General features: G+C 41.9%; 2 protein-coding genes across 2 annotated transcripts in view; both read left to right on the top strand.

Annotated features, from left to right (window-relative positions):
* The window catches only part of LOC146624452 (phosphatidylinositol-binding clathrin assembly protein-like), a 46,317-nt gene that overhangs the window by 6,571 nt on the left and 14,602 nt on the right, over window positions 1-25,144 (top strand). Inside the window, exons 2-10 of the mRNA XM_085363447.1 lie at window positions 7,717-7,859; window positions 11,227-11,302; window positions 11,697-11,799; window positions 19,409-19,502; window positions 19,600-19,711; window positions 20,157-20,263; window positions 21,680-21,721; window positions 23,485-23,570; window positions 24,054-24,156. Of these exons, the coding sequence (XP_085219573.1) occupies window positions 7,717-7,859; window positions 11,227-11,302; window positions 11,697-11,799; window positions 19,409-19,502; window positions 19,600-19,711; window positions 20,157-20,263; window positions 21,680-21,721; window positions 23,485-23,570; window positions 24,054-24,156 (866 nt within the window). The remainder of the gene's footprint in view (window positions 1-7,716; window positions 7,860-11,226; window positions 11,303-11,696; window positions 11,800-19,408; window positions 19,503-19,599; window positions 19,712-20,156; window positions 20,264-21,679; window positions 21,722-23,484; window positions 23,571-24,053; window positions 24,157-25,144) is intronic.
* Window positions 13,076-14,596, top strand: LOC146624453 (uncharacterized). Its single transcript, XM_085364607.1, has one exon. The coding sequence runs from the start codon at window positions 13,388-13,390 to the stop codon at window positions 14,591-14,593; it is 1,206 nt and encodes a 401-aa protein (XP_085220733.1). The 5' UTR covers window positions 13,076-13,387; the 3' UTR covers window positions 14,594-14,596.

The following is a 25,144-nucleotide window of genomic DNA, read 5'->3' as shown; positions in this document are numbered from 1 at the left end:
GATGGTGTAGGTTTAAGTTTATTAGATTGATCAGTATTGCTGTACTATGAAATATTTTTTTTTGCATACAGGTATAACAGAATAGCTTTAGTGTAGTTGTTGTTTTAAACTTGAGTATGAACTTATACAAAATGCAGCAAGATATTTAAAAAACAGTTTTGTTGATTAAAAAACACTATATCGGATTCATATCGGTATCGGCAGATATCCAAATTTATGATATCGGTATCGGTATCGGACATAAAAAAGTGGTATCGTGCCATCTCTAGTATCTACAAGACTGAGCACAAACAAAAACCCCACTCCTCTGTTTCCCTGCCAGTTCTCAGATGTGAACACGCACATGCGAGCACACACTCGACCTGTCGTTTGCCAGACCTTTGAGTCTGACATACAGCACCGAGCTGTTTTTCCCCCTTTTTTAAAACGTGTTCCACATTTGCTTTAAACGGCCAATTTACATTCTAGATGCGACTCTCGGATGTTAACTGTTGGGAGGGTGGGGGTCATCTGTTTTAGTCCATCATCGCTAACAAAGATGCTCGGGAAGAAAACTCACAGTCAATATTCATCATCACTCCATTCATCTGACAGTTTTTTTTTTTTTGTTTTTTTTTACTCTTTATTTTGTACTTTTTCCTTTGTATTACATACGGACAAGACATTAATAATAATAACACAACAACAAACACACAAAAAAAAAAAAATAAATAAATAAAAAAAAAAAAAAAAAAAAAAAAAGAAAAAAAAAAAAAAAAAAAAAAAAAGAAAAAAACCACGAGAGGTCCCGCCCTATAAGGCTGACTGAGACTTATAAATTATCCATTTTGTCCACTGTTTTCGGTGTTTGTCAGATTTCAGTCTCAGAGTGTAAGTCATTTTTTCCATTGTATATATGTCCTCGATTACGTCCATCCAGTCTTCCAGTTTTAAAGGATCGCTTTTCAGCCAATTCTTTGTTATCACCTTTTTGCTTGACAACAACATAATCTTAAACAAATACCAGTCCTCCTTTTTTACATTTTCCCATATTCCAAAATACATTACTCGTGCCTCACACAGTACTTCATACCCCAGCACCTTCGTCATTGTTGCCGCGATTCTTTCCCAATATGATTTAATATATTTACACTTCCAAAACACATGTGAGTGATTGGCGTTCCAGTCTCCACATAATCTCCAGCATTGTTGGGGTGTTCTCAACTGCTTGCTTTTGATATATGGAGTAATAAAAAACCTAATCACATTTTTCCAGCCATATTCTCTCCATCGTCTAGAGCTAGTGGAGTTATGCTGTGTGAGACATAAGGATCGCCAATCATCCTCTGACAACTCAATTTGTAGTTCCGATTCCCACTTTTGTTTAATATATAATGTTTCATTCCTATTCGAATTTTGTAGGCCATCATATAATTTCGACAGAATTCCTGATGGAAGATTTTTATATGCACCTGTTATTGTTCCTATTATACGATTTCTTTCTCTCGAGAGCTTCTTTCTAATTTCTGTATTGTAAAAGTGTCTTAATTGAAAGTACCTAAATAAATCTGATTTATCCAATCCGAATTGTTTCTGTAGATTCTCAAAAGATTTAAATGTTGTCCCATCTATTAATGTACACATTGCTGTAATTCCTTTATTGACCCATCTTAAAAATGTACTATCCCATTTTCCACTTTGGAATTTTCGAGAGTATGCAGGCCAAATCAGCAATTTACAATCTTCTGTAATTCTATATTTCTTCATTATTGTCCACCAGAGTTTAATAGTAAATTCAGTGATGAGATTTTTGTTCGTGGACTGGGTAGTTTCTTCTCCCAATCTTGCTTGTGGATGACATGATAGGCAATAATTTAACTCTATATGCTTCCATTTTGAAGTATATTCTGATGAACACCAGTAAACAGTATATCTCAGCTGGGCTGCATAGAAATATTCCTTGAAATTCGGGAGGGCAAGTCCTCCTTTTTCTTTTCCTGATTGGAGTATTTTAAATCTTATTCTTGGCTTTGTCCCTTTCCAAATAAATCTACTAACTAATTTATCCCATTTACCAAACTGTGCATCTGTTATTTGGACTGGTAATGAGGTGAATAGGTACAATAACCGGGGAAGCACATTCATTTTTATTACCTCTATTCTTGAGCTAAGGTCCTTGACAAGCGGAGCCCATTTAATCAGATCTTTTTGGATTGTGTTACTAAACTTCACATAGTTTGCCTCGTATAAAGTACTTGTATCACTAGTTAAATAGACACCTAAGTATTTGATCTTATTTGAATCCCATTTTAGTTTAAGTTCATTTTGTAATAATTCTTTGGGGAAATAATTCAGACAGAGTACTTGAGTCTTTACGATGTTTAGTTTATATCCTGCGTTTTTACCAAAATATTTTAATGCTTTAAACAGCCAAGGAAAGGTCGTATCAGGATCCTGTAGATATATAATTATATCATCTGCAAAAAGACCTATTCGTTGTTCAAGTTTGGAAACAAAAACCCCTTTTAAGTCTGTACTTTGCCGTATATACTGAGCCAAAGGCTCAATATACAAAGCAAAAAGAGCTGGACTCAAGCAGCAACCTTGCCTAGTTCCTCTAAAGAGCTCAAAGCTGTCTGTCAAGTCCCCATTTATTTTAACTCTAGCCATTGGCCTATGATACAGGGATTGTATACACTTAATGAAGATACTGTCAAAGCCCATTCTCTTCAAAACAGCAAAAAGAAATATCCAAGAGACTCTGTCAAAAGCCTTTTCAGCATCTAAACTCACTAAGGCTGTTGGGATTTTTTCTCTATTAACTTCATTAATTATATGCAATGTGCGTCGTATATTGTCTTGTGTCTGTCGCCCCTTAATGAACCCTGTCTGGTCTTCATCCACCAGGTCAGGAAGGAACAGCTCTAAGCGTCTTGTGATTATAGATGTAAATAGTTTATAATCAACATTTAAGATGGAGATTGGGCGATAAGAATCACAGTTTTCCTTGTTTTTACCTTCTTTCGGTAAGACTGAGATGATGGCCTCTTTCCAGGAAGGTGGAATTTTAGCGTGTTTTATTGTCCAATTAAAAGAATCTATCAAAATAGGGGCCAAAACCTCTTTAAAAGTCTTATACCACTCATTGGGGTACCCATCACTCCCTGGACTTTTATTCGTCTTCAATCTCCTTATTGCCTTATCCAGTTCTTCCTTTGTAATTGGTTTGGTTAATAGTTCATTTTGAGTTGTCCCTATTGAAGGGAGGTCTAACTGATCCAAAAACTCTACAATTTCTGGTCCATTTTTCTGATCCGGTTGACTATACAATGTTTTGTAATATTCTTGAAAAGTGTTTTTTATCTGTGTTGGTTCATATAGTAGTTCCTTGGTATTTGGATCTCTAATCTTGTTGACTGCATTAGTTATTTGCATTAATTTTAACCGTTTAGCCAATACTTTAGTTGCTTTGGAGCCAGACTCATAGAATGTTTGTTTTGTGAATCTCAGTTTCTTTTCTATTTCCTCCATAGTCAAATCACTTAGTTGTTTTCTTACGTTTTTGATTTTTTCGGCCAAATCAGGACTCAAATCTGTATGCTTTTTTTTTTCCAAATCCCTTAATTGTTGTTCTAATTTGGACTGTGTAAGCTTCTTCATTTTTTTGAGGTAGCTGGTCCTTGATATCAAATACCCCCGAGTTACTACTTTCACAGTATCCCAAATTATTGTTGGGTCTATCTGATCATCCTTATTGTGGGCAATACAGGTTTGTATTTCTTTTTTGATCTCTTTTACCTCAGATTCATTATTGAGAATACCAATGTTCAATTTCCATAATAATTTCTTTTTCTGATTATGTAGGTGAATGGTCAAATGAATGGCGTTGTGATCCGACAAGTCGGCTATACCGATATTGCATTCTGTGACTCTATGTTTATCACTTCTATTTATCAAAAAAAAATCTATCCTAGAGTGAACCTTATGGGCTGCTGAGAAATGGGTATAATCCTTCTCCAGAGGGTGTAATTCTCTCCATACATCACAGAGATCCACTTCCTTTATTAATGAGTTAAGAGATTTAGATTTATTATCTTTGCGTCTTTTTTTGCTTGTAGTATCTTTAGTATGATTTAATATACAGTTCCAGTCGCCCCCACATATCAAGGTCCCCTCACTAAAGCTTATAATTTTTTCAGATAGTTTTTGATAGAATTTTGAGTTGTCCTCTGGAGGGGCATACACATTTATCAGGGACACCACTTCATTATTAATCCTCCCTTTAACAGCAACATATCTACCCTCCTTGTCACAGATTTCCTCTAACTTTTCAAAATTTACCGTGTTAGCTAATAAAATTATAACTCCTCTTCGTCTGCTATTCTTACATGAGCTATAAAAAGAATTTACATAGCCAAGCTTTTTAAATTTTTCATGTTCTTCTTTTGACATATGAGTTTCTTGAATGAATATAATCTGTGCCTTGTGTCGTTTCAATTTAGATAGCAATCTACTCCTTTTAACTGGATTCCCCAGACCATTGATATTGATTGAAATAATTTTTATTTTACCTACACCACTCATAATTCGTACAGTGTACAATGATCATCCCCTCTAGTTTAAGAAAATAAAATAAAACAATATTACTAGACATTAAACAAAAATTAAACACAAACTTGCGACTCCCAATTAGTAGGAAGAAACTGTCTCCCACCATGACCCCGTTGGTAGATCTAGGGTAAAAAACCTCCGTAAAGGAGGGCCCTATGAAATATTTGAGAACTGAAGAAGTAGTTCCCAAATTATAGTCCAACGTATTTACCTCCATCCGGTGTTGCTCCTCCAGAACTTTGAATTTAAGAGGCCTATAATTTTCTGATCAGTAACAGGGGGAAGATATCCCCCGAACTAATCAGCATTTCTCTGAAATTCCTCCAATTTTTTTTTAACTCTCTGCCTCGGGGAAGAAATTTGCTCTCGATGGGAGATTGAGGCCCGTTTCCACTCTCGACACCTTCTGCTTAGCGCATCGTCCTCCTCAGATGCCGCCGGGATCTGGACATCGTATCCCCTCCTCTGCATCTCCATAGCCGCCTCTCGTACGTTACCGTAGTTTCTGACTCCGTCCTGCCAGTGGATCCGAATGCTCGTGTAGGGAGTTTGGAAGCGCACTCCCGCTTCCTTTAGTATCCGCTTAACTTCTCTGTATTGTTTGCGCTTTTGAACAATATCTGATGCATAGTCATGATCAAAATAGATCGTCTTGCCATTCACCTGGATTTGCTTCTTTTTCCAAACTTCTCGAAGTACGAGTTCTTTCGTTGTGAATTCCTGGAAATTAATAAGAATCGGACGTGGGAATTCTCCAGGGCGCGGTTTCTGTACAGAGATACGATGGGCCCGCTGGATCTTAAGTTCTAGCCCGGCCGGTATAGGTATCTCGTGCTGTAGCAGCTCCGAGACAAAGTCTTGGACAGATCTCCCCTCGGAGCCTTCCTCCACTCCAACCAGGCGTATATTATTTCTGCGGGATCTTGACTCCAGGTCCACCAGCTTGTTCTGAATAAATTTCTGTGTTTTCAAGCTTTGGAGGAGCGCTTCAATTAACTCCATTGTCACATCTTCTATATTTCCCACTCGATCCTCGGCTTCCCCCACTCTCTTCGACAGAGTTTTTATGTCCTCCTTTATCTTGTCGAGCTTACCGCCCAATTCCCGCTGTAGCGTGTTAATGCCTTCTCTCAGCCTTTCATTATCTTGTTTCATTTCTGATTTCAATGATTCGATGGCTTTTAGTAATTCGCCAGCCGAATCTCTAATTATGCCATCGGGGCTCGTGCAGTCTTGTCCTGTTGCGTTATTGGTATTTATTTTTGCGGCTTTATCATGTCCCCTTGGCATTTTGGCCTCCTTTTGCCTTATTCCTCACCAATTATATTCGTTTTGCTCAATTGAATTGTCTGTTGACGAGTTTTCGGTGTTTTAAATTCCTGATAGGGAGCTACCACCAAACGCGTCCACTCAATCCGCCATGACACCCGGAAGTCAAAGTTTGCTTTTGGCCCACTTTGCACCAGAAAGAGGAAACCAGCGGCTGAACAACAGCAGCACGTTTAAGCTTGATCAGCTGTTGTTAGAATGTATTTAATATTACTTTCTACTCGAGGATCTTTTTCTACGTAGCTGACGGCTGGTAACTGTGCAGGGGCAGATCTAGCAAAGTTTAGCCAGGGGGGCCGATAGGGCATTAACAGGGAAAAGGGGGCACAAAGACATACTTTTCTTTCTTATTCTCATTTAAAATGTCTAGCTTTTAATAAATAATTATCTGACAGCCAAAGTTTTAATTTGATGCAAAATGAATAGAAGTCCATTACTGTATATAGTAACTATTAAGTCTAATATACCCTAGTAAGCTATACTACTTTTTCCTTTGGGAAGGTACCATCTGTGCAGTCTGCAATTTTGTTGAAGAAAGATGTTGAATCTATTTAATATTTCTTGAAAAATAATTGATTTCTGTGCATTTTTTTTTCACACTGCATCAAATTAAGGTTGATTACGTCGATTAAGCATCATGAGGTGGAGCGTGAGGGGTGGTTCCCTATTTTTTATTTATTTATTTTTGTTGTTGCTGGGAGTTGGAACCCTATTAGTTAGGTTGCTTAATATTTATGCTAAGTACTCTTTAAAATACCAGAATAGGGAGGATGGTGTAGGTTTAAGTTTATTAGATTGATCAGTATTGCTGTACTATGAAATATTTTTTTTTGCATACAGGTATAACAGAATAGCTTTAGTGTAGTTGTTGTTTTAAACTTGAGTATGAACTTATACAAAATGCAGCAAGATATTTAAAAAACAGTTTTGTTGATTAAAAAACACTATATCGGATTCATATCGGTATCGGCAGATATCCAAATTTATGATATCGGTATCGGTATCGGACATAAAAAAGTGGTATCGTGCCATCTCTAGTATCTACAAGACTGAGCACAAACAAAAACCCCACTCCTCTGTTTCCCTGCCAGTTCTCAGATGTGAACACGCACATGCGAGCACACACTCGACCTGTCGTTTGCCAGACCTTTGAGTCTGACATACAGCACCGAGCTGTTTTTCCCCCTTTTTTAAAACGTGTTCCACATTTGCTTTAAACGGCCAATTTACATTCTAGATGCGACTCTCGGATGTTAACTGTTGGGAGGGTGGGGGTCATCTGTTTTAGTCCATCATCGCTAACAAAGATGCTCGGGAAGAAAACTCACAGTCAATATTCATCATCACTCCATTCATCTGACAGTTTTTTTTTTAAGTTTTTTTTTCCTAAATAAAATATGTGTCGCTTAAGTTCATTACGCGGGAATGGAATCGACCTTGCAATGTACCTTTCCATCTTCTGAGTTGATATTTTATTGATATTTTTGTAGAGGAGGCTGGCAGCGTTGCTGAATTACAGTCTCAGATGTGCATTTGGAGATACATCCATCTATAGAGACTATATCATTCATCGATATCATTAATCCATCATTTGTTCATTGAGGCGAGATAAATGCACCGGTCAATATGACTTCAGTCTGTGTGATTGTTCACTCCATCAGCAACTGTTGCTTTTATTCACAATGACTTACAGTAAGTGAACAGGCGGGGTTGGAGTTTATTTGTGTGTTCCTTCACCTTGCTTTCACACTTTTCTCCAGATTGTTTCATGGGTCATCTTTTTTTTGTCTCCTCCAGACCTGATCCACTGCACCAATGAGCTGAACGTCAGCATCCCCCACCTGGCAGACACACTGCTGGAGCGCACAACTAGCAACAGCTGGATTGTGGTTTTTAAAGCGCTCATCACCACACACCACCTCATGATGTACGGCAATGAGGTGAGTCAACCCGCATCGACGTATGGATGCCCGGGGAAATTCGGAGGATGTCTGTCCCCTCTGATCTTGTGACAACAGGAAAATTATTTGTCATCCTGACAAAAAACGCTTGTTTTAAAGAGATCTAAAATGCACTATGGTGCTTCTAAAATGATCCATCTCACTGTTTTTTTGAGGTCAACATTTCCTGAGTGGTGGGACGTGACTTGAAAGGCCAAAATGACTCTGCCGAAGCTCTAAATAAAAATGTAGAAAAGCTTATTCATCTATTTATCAGTATTGCTCTTCCAATAGAAAAAGGCACCAAATAACCTCTCATTACCAGTGACTCCTGTGTGTGTTATCAATTAACTACACAAATTGTCACTAGGCAGCAAAAGATGACGATCAAACCATTTCCTGTACAGTCTAATACTCTGTGAATGAGCACGAGAGAGACTCTGAGCTTGCTGGTGTTTTGATCGATCCTAAATACTTTGTAGAGATTTCTCTCCAACGCACCCTCAGTGAGATTCTTTGAAACCGTGTCTTCCATGTGTCCAGCAAGGACAGATGAAATACTCGGCTGACATTTCAATGGCCAGTATGACAAATCGCAGCGCTCCACTGCGCACCCTGCGAGAGCAGCGACCAAAAAACATCAAACATGTTAAATGATGAGCTTCTGAGACTAGATAGAAGTGCCGTGGCAATGATTACGCCGGGGACGATGACCCTTTCAGAGCATGTGAGCAACAAAGCTTTCAGTGACATGAGCAGTGACATGATGTTTTAAAAATTTGTCAGGGTTGTTTAAATTGGGCGTTTTTAGCCTGGCTTTTTCCTCACTGGTTTTCACCCTGGCCAGAAAGACTGCGTGTTTACAGGCCTCTGAATTGGCATCAAAGCTTGCTTAACGTGATCTGATCCTTTTAAAAAGTGGATGCTGGAATGGGTTTTGCTGCAAATGGGATATCAGTTAAGGAAAGAAGGGGTTGTTTTGTATTGGTAGTGAGGGCAGATTGTGAACGCTAGATCAAGGAAAAGTCGTATGAATCAGCTCTTAATGTTAAAACACCACAGCGAGCTGACTGACCTGATCCACCCTGGCAACCACGACTCAAATAAACCAAACAAATACATGTAGCTTTTTCCAGAGGCTGCCTTTTTTCTCCATTGAGCTCTTAATTGTCTGCCTGCTTTCAGTTGTTACAGGAAAGTTAATCTGCTTCTTTTCCCCCTGGGTAACTCAACCTAGACAAACTACATCAAGCCTGGACATGTTTATGAATGCTGATACAGTTTTCAAGGATGTCAGTGTGTCTGTTTCATACAGTTTCAGGAAGATTATTTCACTGTTTCCTTCTTGGCTGTGAAATTAGTAAAAGGCAAAAAAAAAAAGTAGGGCAAGAGCTTTCAAATAAAGACGGGGCAAACGGTCAGTGAAACAAGTAAGAAAGTGAGTTACACAGCGATAGCTAATATACCCAAGTTTGGTAACACTGGCTACTATAAGATGCTAGTCAAACCCGTAGACTGTATATTAGACTTTGTTGTAGACACAGTGATGTCACCCACTGGCTTTAATGTTTGCCGTTTTCAATTTCTAGCACCAAATCACAACAACTGTGGCTTCAAGGTGATTTTTTATTGTAAGGTCAAGACCCTACAATAATGCAAAGACAACAGGAAAAAAACCCCAACAATAATATGATGCGACAGCGGGAAGAAAAAACTTCCTTTTAACAGGAAGAAACCTTGACAGAACCAGGCTCAGCGAGAGGCGGCCATCTACTGCGACCGGTTAGGGGTGAGGGGAGGAAGACAGGACAAAGACACACTGTGGAAGAGAGCCAGAGATGAATAATAACTGATGATTAAATGGTGGTGTAATTTTTGCAGCCTTAAATCTGCTTTTGTGTTGCAGATGTTGTGTTTTTTTTTTAGATCAGATGCAACTTTGAACAAGCGCCAATTGCTAAGTTAGCAGCTAATGCTGACTAGCTTAGAATTTGGCCATGTGCAGGTTAGAGAGTGCACTGCTGATAGCAACCACTGGTTACTAATGAGAAATGTGTTATCCCTGACCATTTGGTGAGCAGTTGCTGGAGATTGTTAGTTGAAATTTGGAGCAAAGAGGTATACAGGGGTTATGAACGCTTTGGGCAACAAGCGTTGGGCATTGACAGCAATTTACACTATATCTATAAACACTCGACAATTACTCACTGAGTGGTGGAGAAGCCTTAAAGCATAGCAGTAAAATATGTGCAAAATATATGGGCAAATGTTGAAGCCTGCTAGCAAACAAAGCAATCACAAGAAGGTTTTTGGTGCAGCACCACGAGGTGGCTGTAGCTCAGAAGGTAGAACAAGATAATTGAAAGGTTGGTGGTTCAATCTCTGGCAGCTCCAGTGTTAGCTAGAAAGCACTTAGGTGCAGAAAAAAAGTCCTTTTATTAATGGATGAATAAAGCATGTTGTATAAAGTGCTTGGAGTGCTCCAGTAAGTAGAAAAGCCCTCTATAAGGACCAGTCCTTTTAGCATTTACCCTCTTTGCAAACCACTTGCCAACTGCTCAGGGAATACGGTTTTCCTAGACCTGCATGACTGAGGCCTTAGCAAAGTGCATACACAAAATGCCAGGCCTGTGGTGCTTTTTCAAATTCTTCTTCCGAGTTTCCGTGGTGACATGAACAAAAGTCTGTCACAGATACAAACTTTGGTGACCTTTAAATTACGTACGAGCAACGTATGTGGATTGAGACATGTGAAACAAACACAAATGGAGAATATAACGTCACATTTGCAGGGAGGTGGTGAATATGAAAATCAAAAGAATCGTGATTTATAATAAATCTTTTAAAAAAACATATAGATGCTAAAAATCGCTGCACGTGTGACGATGTTTGTGCAAGGTTTCATTCATATATAATTATAGGTAGGGTAGATACACAAATATATACATATGCTATGATCTTTACAGTAAGATGCCACAGATATTCTAATTATTGATAACATATAAATACAATAACACTAGATTTTAATTCACTGAAAACACACAGAAAGCACAGATAATATTACAGTGCACAGTAATATTATTTGTCACACTACTGCATTAAAAAGGCACCGAAACAATAAACAGAGTTCAACTGGAAGGTACATTTTATTACTTTTAAATGTAACTTTTCAAAAAGAAGAACGTTTTTTGTCAAACGTTACCTGCGTCACCCAAGCCAGCACAATTACCCTCTGAAAAATGCAGATAAAGCTGCAACATTTGTGTACATACAGGCTGCCCATGTGGCAGTTTGGCCTTGACTTGAAACTGTCAGGCCACAGAAAGAGAGAAATCACTAACTCATACTTCTGTTCTTTTTCCTTCAGCGATTGATGCAGTACCTTGCCTCCAGGAATACACTCTTCAACCTCAACAACTTTCTAGATAAGGCTGCACTACAAGGTGATTTAATGCCATTTGGCTCTTTGTAGACTCAGCAGTGCTGTACATCTAACAAAATGACTTTATGTCGGACTCTCGCTGCCTCTGTAGCGCTATCAATAAGCTGCTGCTCAGACGGACCAAATCTGAAAAACCTACCGATGACTGTACCCTTTGTTTGTTACAAAGGGTGCGGAAAATTAAAAAAACATGCTTGGTGACTTTTTAATTATATATACAAAAGGAAAACAAGATAAATAAATAAAGTAAGGTAATGCATGAGCACTGGAAATGCGGGTTGGTCGCAAAGAAGCGACTATATTTTTAATTAAAATAAGTGTAGCTTCTTAATCTAATGTGAAAATTGGTCAAGCTGATCAATCTCTAACTGCAGCACCCTCTCTCTGCCCTACAGGGTATAACATGTCAACCTTCATCAGACGCTACAGCCGCTACCTGAATGAAAAAGCCATGTCTTACAGACTAGCAGCGGTGGACTTCACAAAAATGAAGAGAGGGTAGGATACTCTTGCTTGTAACACTTTGCCTGTTGTTTATCCTCTGCTTTACCTGTATAGTAGAAACGGTAAATATATTTTCTATTTTTCCTTAAATGTACATTTATGTTAACAAGTAGTCATTGCAGCCCCAAGTGGCAAATGCATGTCTTGTAAAAACAGTGTGTTCAAAATGGTTTCTATTTTTGTGTCAAGTGGTCTTGTGTCTATGTTTGAGATGAGCAACACAACAGTTTTGTTTGCATATGGGCAGCCAATCAGAAGACAGTAGGACCTTAAAGAGACAGAGCTAAAAGGGCACAGAGAGTAGATGAACTGAGTAATAAAAGCTTAGAGTCGCTGTTAGTGATATTCTAGAACAATGTTGAGCAAGAAATTGAACAGCCTTTGATGCTAAAATGCTGTATTAGAGTCAGTATATCATAACTGCAATCTTAAAACATTGTAATTATAAGCTAGTGGTCATAACAGACCAAACAAAGGAAAACAATTACAAGTATTGAACCAACAAAGGATGATTGTGAGGTTGGTTTAGGACATGCGTGAGGACATTTTTACATTTTTCAGTGGGGAGGTCAGAGTGGGATTACATCAGGGTTAGATGAGGTCAGGCAGGACCTTCAGTGGATTATAGTGTTTGCAGATGATAGTGTGACCTGTAGTGAGAGTAGGGAGGAGTTGGAAGAGAGCCTGGAGAAGTGGAGGTATGCTCCAGAGAGAAGAGGAAGAAGAGGAGGGAACAGTTGTAAAGCTTGTAACAGTTGCTATCGTAATGCAGTGTATCACCACATGGCGGCGCCTCCTGTCTCACGACTGGTGTCACCCCCTTTTTTGTTCTTCTTCGCACTCCTCCTGTAATGGATGCTCCCGTGTGTACGCGGACTAGTGTGCTCTTCAGTAATGTGTGGTAGAGGTAGCACTTATTTTTGATATTGTAAATAAATGAGTACTTTTTGGAAAGTCAGAAGCTGTTGCTCATTCGCTATCCACCTGCACACCTCCGCGGCTGGCTTCATCTCCACCGCACGTTACAACTGGCGCCCGAACTTTTTCCCCTTGGACTTCAGACGATTTTTGCATCCCGCCGAGGATTCTTCTCTTCTAGCACGTGAACTGTCTCGGAAATCCCCCAAGTTTTGCGGACGCTCGGACGTTTTCTCCAGCCATGGCCGCAGCCTCAGCTCAGGTGGGACCCGACTAATTTCTGGATACCGCGGTGTGCCGCTGCTCTGCTTGGGAGAAAGAAAAAGAGAGAAGCTGACTCCGCGACGCGAATGGACTCCGTGGATTTGTTATTTGGACGTGCTGTTGGTTTCGTCTTCTAAGGATTAATTCTTCTGTGGAGAGCCTGGACATGAACATTTCTGCTGGCTTTCCATTCCCCTTTCCCTCTGCTGAGACTGACTGTAGCACATGTAAGTGAGAACTTGGCCGACTACAACCGTTGGTGCTGGTCTTCGGCTCAGTATAACGAAACGATTTAAAATTAATCTTTGCATTTTTGTCTTTCTAGTCTGATCTGACTCTTTTACTACTATATCAATAACTACACTGTGCCCTGGAGCGGCTTAATTTTTTTGAAATCACAATGGCACACTGCCCAGACGACTCTGACTCAGACATGGAACTTACCTCGTTACCTATGTGCCAGATAGTTGAAAATGTGACTCCTAGCCTTAGCCAACAAGTGGTGGAGTTAAGAACTGAGGTGAATAAGCTTAGTGATTGTTTACGTGACTCACTGAACATACAGCAGAGTTTACTAAGGCAGTGGGACCAACTCACAATGGGGAGCTCTCCCCCTCCTGCAGTCCCACAGTCTCCTGTTTTCCCAATGGCCACATCGACACCTCATGTTCCTGCGAGAGACAAAACTGAACCCACCAACAGTACCAATCCGTTCCTGCCCAGCAACCCATTTCAACCTACAAATCCTTTTCTCCCATCTCACTCACTTGAGCTCAGCAGCACTTCCAGAGTGATTGCGGCAGCTTTACATCACGCAAAACTGGAGCCTCCTGTGTATGCTGGGGACGGCAAAGTGCAACCTGAGGACTGGTTAAATGCAGTTGGCACATACAAAGCCTCATTGAACCTAACCGATGGGCAATTGCTAAACGAACTGCCACACTTTCTTGCAAAAGAGCCCGGGAAATGGTTCAAGGCATTGAGCTCCCACATCACATCATGGGCTCAATTCTGTCAACTGTTTAAGACAGTTTTTCTGCCCTCCGACAACCAAGAATGCATCCTGAGAGGAATTTTGGATCGTGTTCAGGCTCAGGACGAACCACTCCCAACCTTTGTTGCCCACATGTTGAGTGAGTTTGACAAACTGAAGAGTCCTCCACCTGAAAAAGACAGAATCGACCTAATTAGTAAACATGCTCTTGAAAAATACAGAGTTGCCCTGTATGGCGCTAATGTCACTTCTGTAATGGACCTGCTGCTACGTGCTCATGAGCTTCACTCAGTGCTTGGACCACAAAGACCACAGCCTGCTTTATGTAGCAAAGACAACTATAAGCCTGAACCTTACTGCTTCAAATGCTCTCAGCCAGGGTTCACCACACGCACCTGCCCAAACTGTAACACCCAACCTCATTTGCCACAACGAGCCTCGAACACCGCTAGGCATGGCCCAGTCCAGCCATTGCCGGCACCTGGCCCCTCTGACCCTGGCCATGAAAAGGTGGAATTAAGCAGCACCACATCCCAGCCACAATACAGGCAGTCGGGAAACTACAGGGGGGGGAGGACATTTCACAGAGGCCAACCTTCCCCCAGTTACTAACGGAGCCTCACACGCCCGATTCACTACAGGGTGGACACAGTCTTGGACACTTGGAAGACAATTTTTCACAAGTCCACTGGAATACCCCACTAAGAACGAAAGTGAACTTCAATGCTTCATCTGTGGATGCTACCCTCGACACGGGTGCTTCCCTCTCGGCTGTACGAACAGATCTCATTCAAGTAAATGACTCTCACCCTAGAAACACAAGTGAGTGGAATGGTCCTGCAGTTAACCTTGCCAATAATGCTCCCTGTATCCCTGACGGTGTTATTTGGCTCAATATTGGATTCATGAACAAGAACTTTTACCAGCGTTTTGCAATAATACCAGATTTGTCCTCTCCTTTCATTCTGGGAATGGATTTTATGGCAAGAGCTTCTGTTTCTATTCACATTCCCACTAGAACCGTCTACATTGAGGACATCCCCTGCCCACTCGCAGACGATGAAGAGGACCTTCAAAATGATTACTCACATTCACCTGGAACACTGATGTCTTTGGACTTGGTTCGCTCAGACTTAACAGCCAAACTGTCTGAAGCAAGTCTCTCAGAGAACAACAAGGATGCTTTACTCAATCTGCTCAGCAAGTTTAGCTCCTTGTTTGATGGTCAACTTGGTCGAACGGCTCTCACTGAGCACGCCATAGAGACTGGCAATGCAACACCTGTCAATCTCCCACCCTATCGCACGTCACCTGCTAAGAAACGTGTGATTGAAGAACAAGTACAACAAATGTTGAAGGACAACATCATTGAACCTTCCACAAGCCCTTGGGCAGCTCCTGTAGTCATTGTAAATAGAGCGGCCACGGAACCAAGGTTTTGTGTGGACTTTCGAGGGCTCAACCAAGTTACCCGAAAAGACTCTTATCCCCTGCCTCGTGTAGATGAGTCTTTGGACTTTCTGGCAAGAGGAAAGTTTGTCTCGACATTGGACTTAGCGCGAGGCTATTGGCAGGTTGCTGTAGCAGAGGACTCGAAGCCTAAAACTGCCTTCATCTCTCACTGCGGTCTCTTCCAGTTTCGGGTGCTGCCCTTTGGGCTCTGCAACGCACCTGCAACTTTTCAGAGACTCATGAACTCTGTGCTTGCTGGCCTCATTTACAAAACGTGCGCAGTCTACCTGGATGACATTGTTATCGCCTCACCTACCTTTGAACAGCACTTAGTGGATCTTGAGGAGGTGCTGGGCAGACTCCAGGCTGCTGGCTTGTCATTGAAGCTCAAAAAGTGCCAATTCTGCCTCGATGAATTCACCTTTCTCGGGTACCGCATCACATCATCAGGTGTTAAGCCCGATCCAGACAAAGTAAAGGCGGTTAAGGAGTTTGATACCCCAACCTCAGTGAAACACGTCCGTCAGTTCCTTGGCTTGACTGGCTATTATCGACGCTTCATTCAGAATTATGCCCGCCATGCCGAACCTCTTCACGCCATCACCAGAAAGGACAATGCTTTCCACTGGGACGACAGCTGTCGAAGGGCCATGGACACTTTGAAGGATCATGTCACATCAGCCCCGATCCTGTCATTTCCAGACTTCAACCGTCCCTTTTCCATTCACGCCGATGCATGTGACATTGGTCTTGGGGCAGTGTTGATGCAAAAGGATGACAAGGGTCGTGAGTACGTTGTGGCTTTTGCTAGTCGCTCCCTTCACAAAGCTGAACTCCCCTACTGCACTTCAGAGAAGGAGTGCCTCGCTGTGATATGGGCTCTGGAACACTTCCGCCCGTATGTTGAAGGTGTTCATGTTACTATCTTCACTGACCACAACAGTCTCAGGTGGCTCATGTCTCGTCAAAACCCAACGGGCCGACTCGCCCGCTGGTCACTTCGTTTGCAGGACTTTGATTTCACAATAGTGCACAAACCTGGTGCACAGAACAAAGTTCCCGACGCACTGTCACGCAACCCTTTGCCTCTGACCTGTGACAGGCCGACTGATCTTTTACCAGATCATGCTGTTATGGGCAGCCTGGACATTCGTACTCTGCCCCCCGTCATTCTGGCTGACCGTTCACAATTGAGACAGCTGCAGTTAGACGATCATGTCACAGGTCCACTCCTCAGAGACATTGAAGCAGACTCTCTGAACAGCTCGGACAATGCCACCTTGTTACAGTATGTTGTGTATGACTCTCTTTTGTATCACAGAGAACCCAAGTCCACATGTGCTTTGCACCCTTTGAAAGAGCTGAAACTGTTTGCCCCTACTTCCATTAGAGGCACCTTGCTGGACTATTACCACGACCACCCCACAGCAGGTCACTTGGGTGTTTCTAAGACATTGGCTAGACTGCGTTTTAGGTTTTTCTGGCCCAAAATGGCAGCTGATGTGAAACACTATGTGATTTCATGCTCAGTGTGCCAACTCACCAAGCCAAGTCAAAAAAAAGCAGCCGGTCTTATGGTTCCCATTGTCCCCCAGAAACCCTGGGAGTATGTGGGTGTGGATTTTGTTGGGCCACTTCCCCGCACCCCCACTGGTAATGCTTATTTGATCGTGTTTGTTGACTATTTGACTAAATGGGTTGAAGCCAGTGCTGTCAAAGAAGCTACATCTCAGGTAGCAGCTGGTAAATTCGTCACTGACATTTTTGCTAGACATGGTACACCCACTTACCTGATTTCTGACAGAGGGTCTCCTTTTGTGAGTGAGCTTTTTGAACATGTTGTTTCTGCATTAGGCTCGGTGCACAGACTCACTACGGCATATCACCCTCAGACAAATGCTACTGAACGCGTCAACCGGACTCTGAAAACTGCAATCCGCGCTTATGTAGGTGATAAGCACACATCATGGGACAAGTTTCTCCCTCAGATTTGCTTTGCTCTGCGCACCGCCCCTCATGACAGTACAGGTTTGACTCCTGCCATGATGCTTTATGGTCGTGAGTTAGACACCCTGCTTGACCTTATCACTCAGCCTTCTACAGCAGGTGTTGATGAACCGGGTGTGCCTTACCCTGAGACTCTGAGAGCCTCCCTGCAGGAAGCTCACGACCACGCCAAAGCAGCTTTGGACTATAGCCATGACAGACAAAAACATTACTATGACTTGAGACATCGACATGCCACGTTTCGTGTTGGTGACCTTGTGAGAGTTAAGACACACCCCAGGTCAGATGCTCAGTCTAACTTTACTGCTAAACTTGCACCACTGTTTCAGGGACCATTGTGTGTATCTCAGAGACTCAGTGATGTTAATTACAGGCTCACTTGGGTGGACTCCGGTGTGGATGCAGGTGTTTATCATGTTGTGAACATGCAACCGTTCCATACCTGGGACTCTCTCACTTCCAAAGAACATTCTGTTTCATCGCCTGCCGAGAGAGAGACCGCAGAGGGTCTGAACTCTGACTCTCAGGCCCACCCTGGCCCCCCTGCAGACACTGACATTGGCTCTGAGCCATTCCCCTTTGATTTACCGGACATTGACTCTTCTTCTGGTGTGGGCGCTGTTCCAGAGAGTGTTTCACCCAGATCTGTCCAGCACCCAGCTGCTGGTGGACATTACAATCTCAGGCTCAGACGTTGCCCCAGAGTTACGTCTGGCTGGAGCAACAAAAGATGGACTAATGATTTTCACACAACCAGGCTTGATCTGAAGTGAAATGTTCTGGTTAAACCTGTTTGATGCTGTCTTGTTGCATTGCTACTTTGAGTCATGATATGTAGATGTTTCTGTTTGCTCTACTTAATCCAGTTTTATGGCTCTTTAGTGCGTTAAGGTTCATTCTTGGCATTTACTTTAAAAACAAAAAAAAGGAAAAAGTGAAAAAACTAAGAAGACTGATTTTCCACTGTACATGTTCGTCTTATTTTCACCAATTTCATTTTTAAATGGTCTTTTGCCCTGTGTGTGCACTAATCTTAGCTGTAACCTCTATGTATAGGGTACTGTTAGGTGTGGTGTGTGCTTTTCCAGCTGTGTATGGCTGAGGACAGCCTTTTTCTCACCAGGGGGGACTATGTAACAGTTGCTATCGTAATGCAGTGTATCACCACATGGCGGCGCCTCCTGTCTCACGACTGGTGTCACCCCCTTTTTTGTTCTTCTTCGCACTCCTCCTGTAATGGATGCTCCCGTGTGTACGCGGACTAGTGTGCTCTTCAGTAATGTGTGGTAGAGGTAGCACTTATTTTTGATATTGTAAATAAATGAGTACTTTTTGGAAAGTCAGAAGCTGTTGCTCATTCGCTATCCACCTGCACACCTCCGCGGCTGGCTTCATCTCCACCGCACGTTACAAGCTGAAGCTGTAAGGAGTACAGATAGTTAAGGCAAATGAGTTTAAACATCTGGGGCCAACCATCCAAAGCAATGGCTTGTGCACAAAAGAGGCAAAGAGGAGAGAGTGTAGGCAGGGTGGAGTGGATAGAGATGAGTGTCAGGGTGATTTGTGACAAAAGGATAGCAGGGTGAAAAGGAAGCTGTACAAGACTGTAGTGAGACCTGCTATGACGTATGGTTTAGAGATGCCACTAACAAAAAGACCAGAGGCAGAGATGAAGATGCTCAGATTTTCACTGAGAGTGACCAAAATGGACCAGATCAGAAATGAATACATCAGCGAGACAGCTCAGGACGACCAGTTCGGAGATAAAGTTAGAGAAGCGAGGCAGAGACTGTTTGACACGTGCAAAGGAGGGCTAGTGGATATGTTTGATGCTGAAAATGAAGCTGGCCAGGTAAGACAAAAAGAGGAAGACCACAGAGGAGGAAGTTACATACTCTTGATTTTCAGTACATCACTTCCTCTACAGGCTTGATGAGTTCTGCGTGTGTTCTCCTGTGTGATTCTTAGGGCTGATGGTGTGATGCGCACCATGAACACAGAGAAGCTGATTAAGACTTTGCCCATCATTCAGAACCAGCTGGATGCACTGCTGGATTTCCAGGTAAACATCTGCCTTAATCGCTCCAAACCCTTTAATGTAAGCAATTGTAGCTGTCACTTCAATATCTCATCTCTCGTTCGTTCCTCCTATCGTCCAGCCAAACTCCAACGAGCTGACGAACGGAGTGATCAACACAGCCTTCATGTTGCTGTTTAAAGACTCCATACGGTTGTTTGCCGCTTATAACGAAGGCGTCATCAACATGTTGGGTACGCACGACACGGCAGATCCTGAGTTCATCTATCTTTAGTTCGTTCTATATTTATGTGGTAATTTTCCTCTGATGTCAAGATCACAAGACTGTGACTCCATCCAACTCCACTTAATCCTTCTTTAGAGAAAATCAATTTTTCCTCCCACTGTCTTCCAGAGTTCAATTAAGGGCCACTGTGTAATGATCAACTTCTTTTCTTCCATTAATTATTAAGGCAGTGAGGTGTGAGGGTCTGATAAGAGACCATCAGACTCTATGATTTTATTGTAAGTGGGAGTCTTAATGAAAATTAATTTCATCCTGCATGGACAAGAATTGGACAGGCCTAACAGGGAAAATCAGTACCAGATAGATTTTTAAAAGTTGTTTTTTACAGTATACACTGCTGCAGGTCAAAGTAAATTCTGTTTTTGAGCTGTTTCTCGTCTTCTGGCACGCAGAGAAATACTTTGACATGAAGAAGAACCAGTGCAAAGAAGCTTTGGAGATCTACAAGACCTTCCTCAACAGGATGACCAAACTGTCCGAGTTTCTCAAAGTGGCGGAGGTAACGTCCGTTTGTCCTGCCGCTCTTCGATGGAGTTAAACACCTGTAAAGACGATGGGAATATCTATTTGGAGCGAATCTCAACGGCCTTCCTTCCTCTCTGATTTTATATAAATATATTAAATGCTCCTTTCTCATTTCGTCCTGTCACTCAGGAGAAATTTAATCTGCAGAAAAGCGCACTTGAACCTGTTGAGATTTGCTCCAGACTTCTGTTACCCCAGGAACTGATTTACGGTCAGTCTTCTCAGACCTAAACTGACCGCAGATCAGCCTCCGGGAGCTTCTTCTCTTTAATCTTCCAAGTCTCTTTTTTGCACTAGATCTTCTCCTGTTTCTGTCCCTCTCTTGCCCTGGCCTAGGGAGGGGTTTACTTCAAGGCAGTCATTAACGCCAGACTCTTATAGGCTATCAGAGAGACACTCATGTAGAGCTTCCAGTTGAGAGACCCCTCGTGTGCTGCCTGTTCACATGCCTGCACTGCATGCCCAAGCAAGCTCTTTTTCTATCACTATCTCTTTCTCTTGTTCTAATAGCTTAATTTCCACCCTATTTCTTTTTTTTGTTTTGTTAATAAATAGAAGTTTCTTTTATTTTTAAATGGCTGTTACTCCGTTAACAGCTCTTGCTGGGCTTCACAATAAATATAAACAGTTTTATGATCTGTAGACTGCGCAGAGTAATCGTGTACATCTTCAAAAGCTGCCTCGCTGCTTGGTTTCGTTCCCATTTGGAAGAAGGTTTGGGATGCAGCCACTTGATCCCAAAGAAAGAGAGAAAAAAAAGGAAAAAGAAAGAAAGACTAACGTTGACTTTAAGGACCCATTCATTTTACCTGTCTAACAAAATGTGTTTGTCTGTTTGTGTGTCATCTGTGCTCCCCCTCCCCTTCTTCTTTCTGTTCAAAGTCAACATTAGTTGAGTGTCTTCCTTTTGGATGTTTCTTATCTTGCAGTCACATGACCTGTTGTCTGCCCTCTGTGCCCTGCCTGTCTAAACAGTCGTTGTGCTCAGCTTTCATTTCCAACCAGATCTCATCGTGTGTGTATTTATAAGTGTGTGTGTGTGTACATGTACTGTGTGCGTGTGCGTGTATATATATATACATATATATAGGTGTTTGTATGCGTGTGCATGCGCCTTCCTCCTCTGTTGTCTTTTCTTTGTTTTCCTTTACAGCCACTGCATGAAGTAATGAATGCTTGGGTTTGATTCTTCTTTCTCCCTCCTCCTCCTCTTCCTCTTCTTCCTTCAACACGCCTCTTCCCTTTATTTTTTATTACTATGTGGTCTATTGGGTTTCTTTCTTTCTTTCTTTTTTTGGTTATTCCCTGATTTATTGTTACATTTGGTTTTATTTTTATTTTGCCTCCCTCCTCCCTCCCCCTATCCCTCCTTCCTTTTTTTGTGACACAGCGAGTTGGGATAGATCAGGGCGACAGCCCCGATCTCACACAGGTCAGTCTACATCTCATCTCAATCAGTCAATCAACCAGTCAGTCAACCAGTGTATTAAATCCGTCAAAGTCAGTCCCATAATGCTTCATTCTAAACGCTCCCGTTCCCTACTCACCCTACAGACCTGCCCACACTGCAGCTGCCCCGTTCTCCTCCTCTCTTCTTCACTCTCCTTAACTCCTTCACTTTGTCTCCTTTTCTGTCTGAATCGAGAATAGAGAGGACACATGCAACTAGCCTGAAAGCAGCATTTCCCCCCCCCCCCTCCTGACAATTTTTAGTCCTGTTTTCCTATCTGAATCCTTGCAGAACAAATTTTACTCTAAGGTAAGATTTTTTTAAATCAGTTTTTATGCAGCACAGCCACAAAAGTTTTCAGTCTCTCTCTCTCTCTTTTTTCAGATTAATTTTAGACTGGGGCATATAATATGTCAGAATTTTTTCTGGCAGTCTTTCAGGCATTTTCCCAGTGTAAATATCAAAGCTTGTCTGTTGACTCAAAGGCTTATCATACAAAAAAAAGTCAGCACAACTTTATGAAATAGGCTTTTGTCCATCTAAGCAGTGTTCACATCACTTTCTGAACAGATTATGTCCCTTTGTATTATTAGCTGTGGGGAGAGCAGCGAATGGTTTTTGTTAAATAGGTTTCTGCAAATATGACTTGGATAGGTGTACATAATGCCATCATAAGTACTGCATACTATGCTATGGTCCTTGAATACAGCTTATCCTTTTCATTGGATTTTAACAATGTGACAAAAAAAACTTAAATGGAAAAAAGTTGTTTTTTCTTTTTCTTTTCTACATTTATGTCGTGTTTGTAGTGCTTATGAAGACCTTATATGCCCTTATTCAACAACATAGTGAACCATGCCTTTACTAAGCTCTAGATATGTGTCTGTTTTAATTTTAAACTTTTAGCATATTCTAGATTTCTCTGAAGAAGGATGCCCAGAATTCGCATTTTACTCTCTTTCCCCCTTAAAATAAGTATATGAGAAATCTTTTCTTTGCCTGTTGTGTTTGCCTTGTGTTCTCTGGTGCTGAAATGTAAAGCTCTGGGTGAAAACTGTGGTATCACATGTGGTCCAAATGAACCCATCCATCCTTTTTGTTTTCCAGTAATGAGTGCAGGCCAGCTGTTCGATGTGTATACCTGGTTTTTTCACCAGATGTTTACATTTGACTGAGTTAACTTCCTTGGCTTCCAGCGGGACACAGTTTTGGTGCTTAGCTCCAGTGATTACTTCCTCAGCCAATCAAACCACTAACACATGAATCTCACTGTGGAATCCACAAGTTAACTCTTAAATTTTGGATAGTGATTTTCTTTCTGTGTATGCGTGTGTAAGTGTGTGTGTTTACGAGAGCATTTGTGCACTGCTGGCCTCTGCATGGGCTCGTTAGATGGTTCACAGACGTGTTTGTTGTGTTTCGACTCTGGAGCCCCGCAGCGATGATGCTCTGCTCTGTCCCGACCTGTCAGTCCTGCTGTGGACTCGCTTGCATGATCCAAAGCTAACATGTGCATGCTGGCCAACCAAACCTGATGAAACCAAATGAAAAAAACAAAAAAACAGAACAAAGAGCTGTCATAGAGTAGATAGTGAATTTGAGGGTGATGTCTAAATTTTGCTGCTGCTTTGTGTGTGTGAGAGAGAGATGAAATGAGAAGTGAGGAGAGGAGGGAAAAGCGAGCTAAGTGCCCCAATTTGCCTACTTGCCCATGGTTGTAATCTGCTGAACCCCACCCCCCTCAGGCTCCCAGTTCTCTCCTGGAGGCTCTGGAGCAGCATCTAGCTTCTCTGGAAGGCAGGAAGCTCAAGGACCTCTCCACCGCCAGCAGGTATGATCAGATCACAGACAGGCACCTCAGGCCTGCTGCATCACTCACTTAATGCTACTTTTAAAACTATTATTTCTGCTACAGCTGTTCTTTCCCTTACTGCTACCAGCATTAGCACTACAGCAACCATGGTGTACTGCTGATCTGCCACCATGAATTTTACTACTGCCAGATTTTTACAGTTTCTCTTATAGCAAACATAAAACTTGCATTTTACCTACATGCATCATATGCTGTTGCTTAAATGATACTTACAATCAAATTTTACTCAAAGTTCGTTTCTGATCACTACTTTGAAACATTTCAACCGTGGGTCATGCTGATGGTGCCCAGATAACTAAATGGGGTTTTTTTTTAGCTTTACATGGTGTTGTTAAAAAGTATCAAAGAGTAAAGTAAAGAATATCCCCCCCAAAAAGAAAAAGAAATTTAAAGAGACCTGTAAACCCTGTGTGTGTTTGCGGGTGTGTGTCTTACCTTAAGATCCAGCACCTTGTCCAGTGCAGTGTCATCTCTCTCCAGCACGGGGATCTCTCTCAGCCGCATGGAAGACAAGACGGAGGACAACCGACTGCAGCAACACAAGGTGAGTCAAACCTGTCCACATACTGTGGACAGGTTTGCACAGTTCATACATACCACGTGCCAGAACTATTGCAGGGATTCAACCACAATATGATTGCCTGTGCTTTTAGGTTCTTTTGTCTTCTATGCTAGTGAAACACTCTGAAATCCGTTCACGTGTGTGAACCATGTAGACCTCGGTGTCTTAAGACTTTCTGCCCTCCACACTGTTGTTAAAGTTGAATAGACAAGTGCATTAATTCTGCAGTACAGTGAAATACGCTGTTTCTCTGTAGTGTACAGAGATGCACACAGAATAGAAATGAACTCTCAGTCTACATACTGCACTCCTGCAGTGGAGTTTATTCTCAAACAAACCATCCTGGCCTTTCATTTGATAGTAACAATTTAAAGGAAGATTAACCCTTGAAATACACACTCACTGGATGCTTTGTTATTTATATCTAATAAAATTCTCATTAATGAAACTATTAAACTGGGCAATAATATGGCAGCAACTCATTTAGATGAGTTAAAGAATGTAGACATGGTCAAGATAACCTGCTGAAGTTCAAACCAAGCATCAGAATGGGGAAGAAAGGTGAGGAGACTTTGCATGTAGCATGGTTGTTAGTGCCAGACGGGCACTTTCCCACACAACCATCTCTAGGGTTACAGAGAAAATATCCAGCAAGATGCAGTTCTCTGGGAGAAAATGCCTCGTTGATGTCAGAAGAGAATGACCAGACTGCTTCAAGCTGATAGGAAGACAACAGTAATTAAAAAAAACAAAACACTCGTTACAACCATGGTATGCAGAAGAGCATAACACATCCAGCTTTGAGGACAACCTTAATCGCTTTTGGACAAAAGAAGATATGATCTGATCTGGTCTCATAAAACCATGGATCCATCCTGCCTATATGGATGGTTCAGGTTGGTGGTGGTGTAAGGATGTGGGGGATGTTTTCTTGGCATACCCCTTGATACCACTGGGTATTGTTTAAACA

This window comes from Diplotaxodon limnothrissa, linkage group LG10 (assembly GCF_057381915.1).
Source record: "Diplotaxodon limnothrissa isolate DT_005_m linkage group LG10, D_limnothrissa_male_GT1.1, whole genome shotgun sequence".
Lineage (NCBI taxonomy): Eukaryota > Metazoa > Chordata > Actinopteri > Cichliformes > Cichlidae > Diplotaxodon > Diplotaxodon limnothrissa.
The sequence above is the reverse complement of the archived record's forward strand: the minus strand, read 5'-3'. Positions and strand labels throughout refer to the sequence as shown.

What these genes read in the sequence shown, in the direction of transcription:
- LOC146624453 (XM_085364607.1), top strand. Translation starts at nt 13,388, where the DNA reads ATGGCACACTGCCCAGACGACTCTGACTCAGACATGGAACTTACCTCG.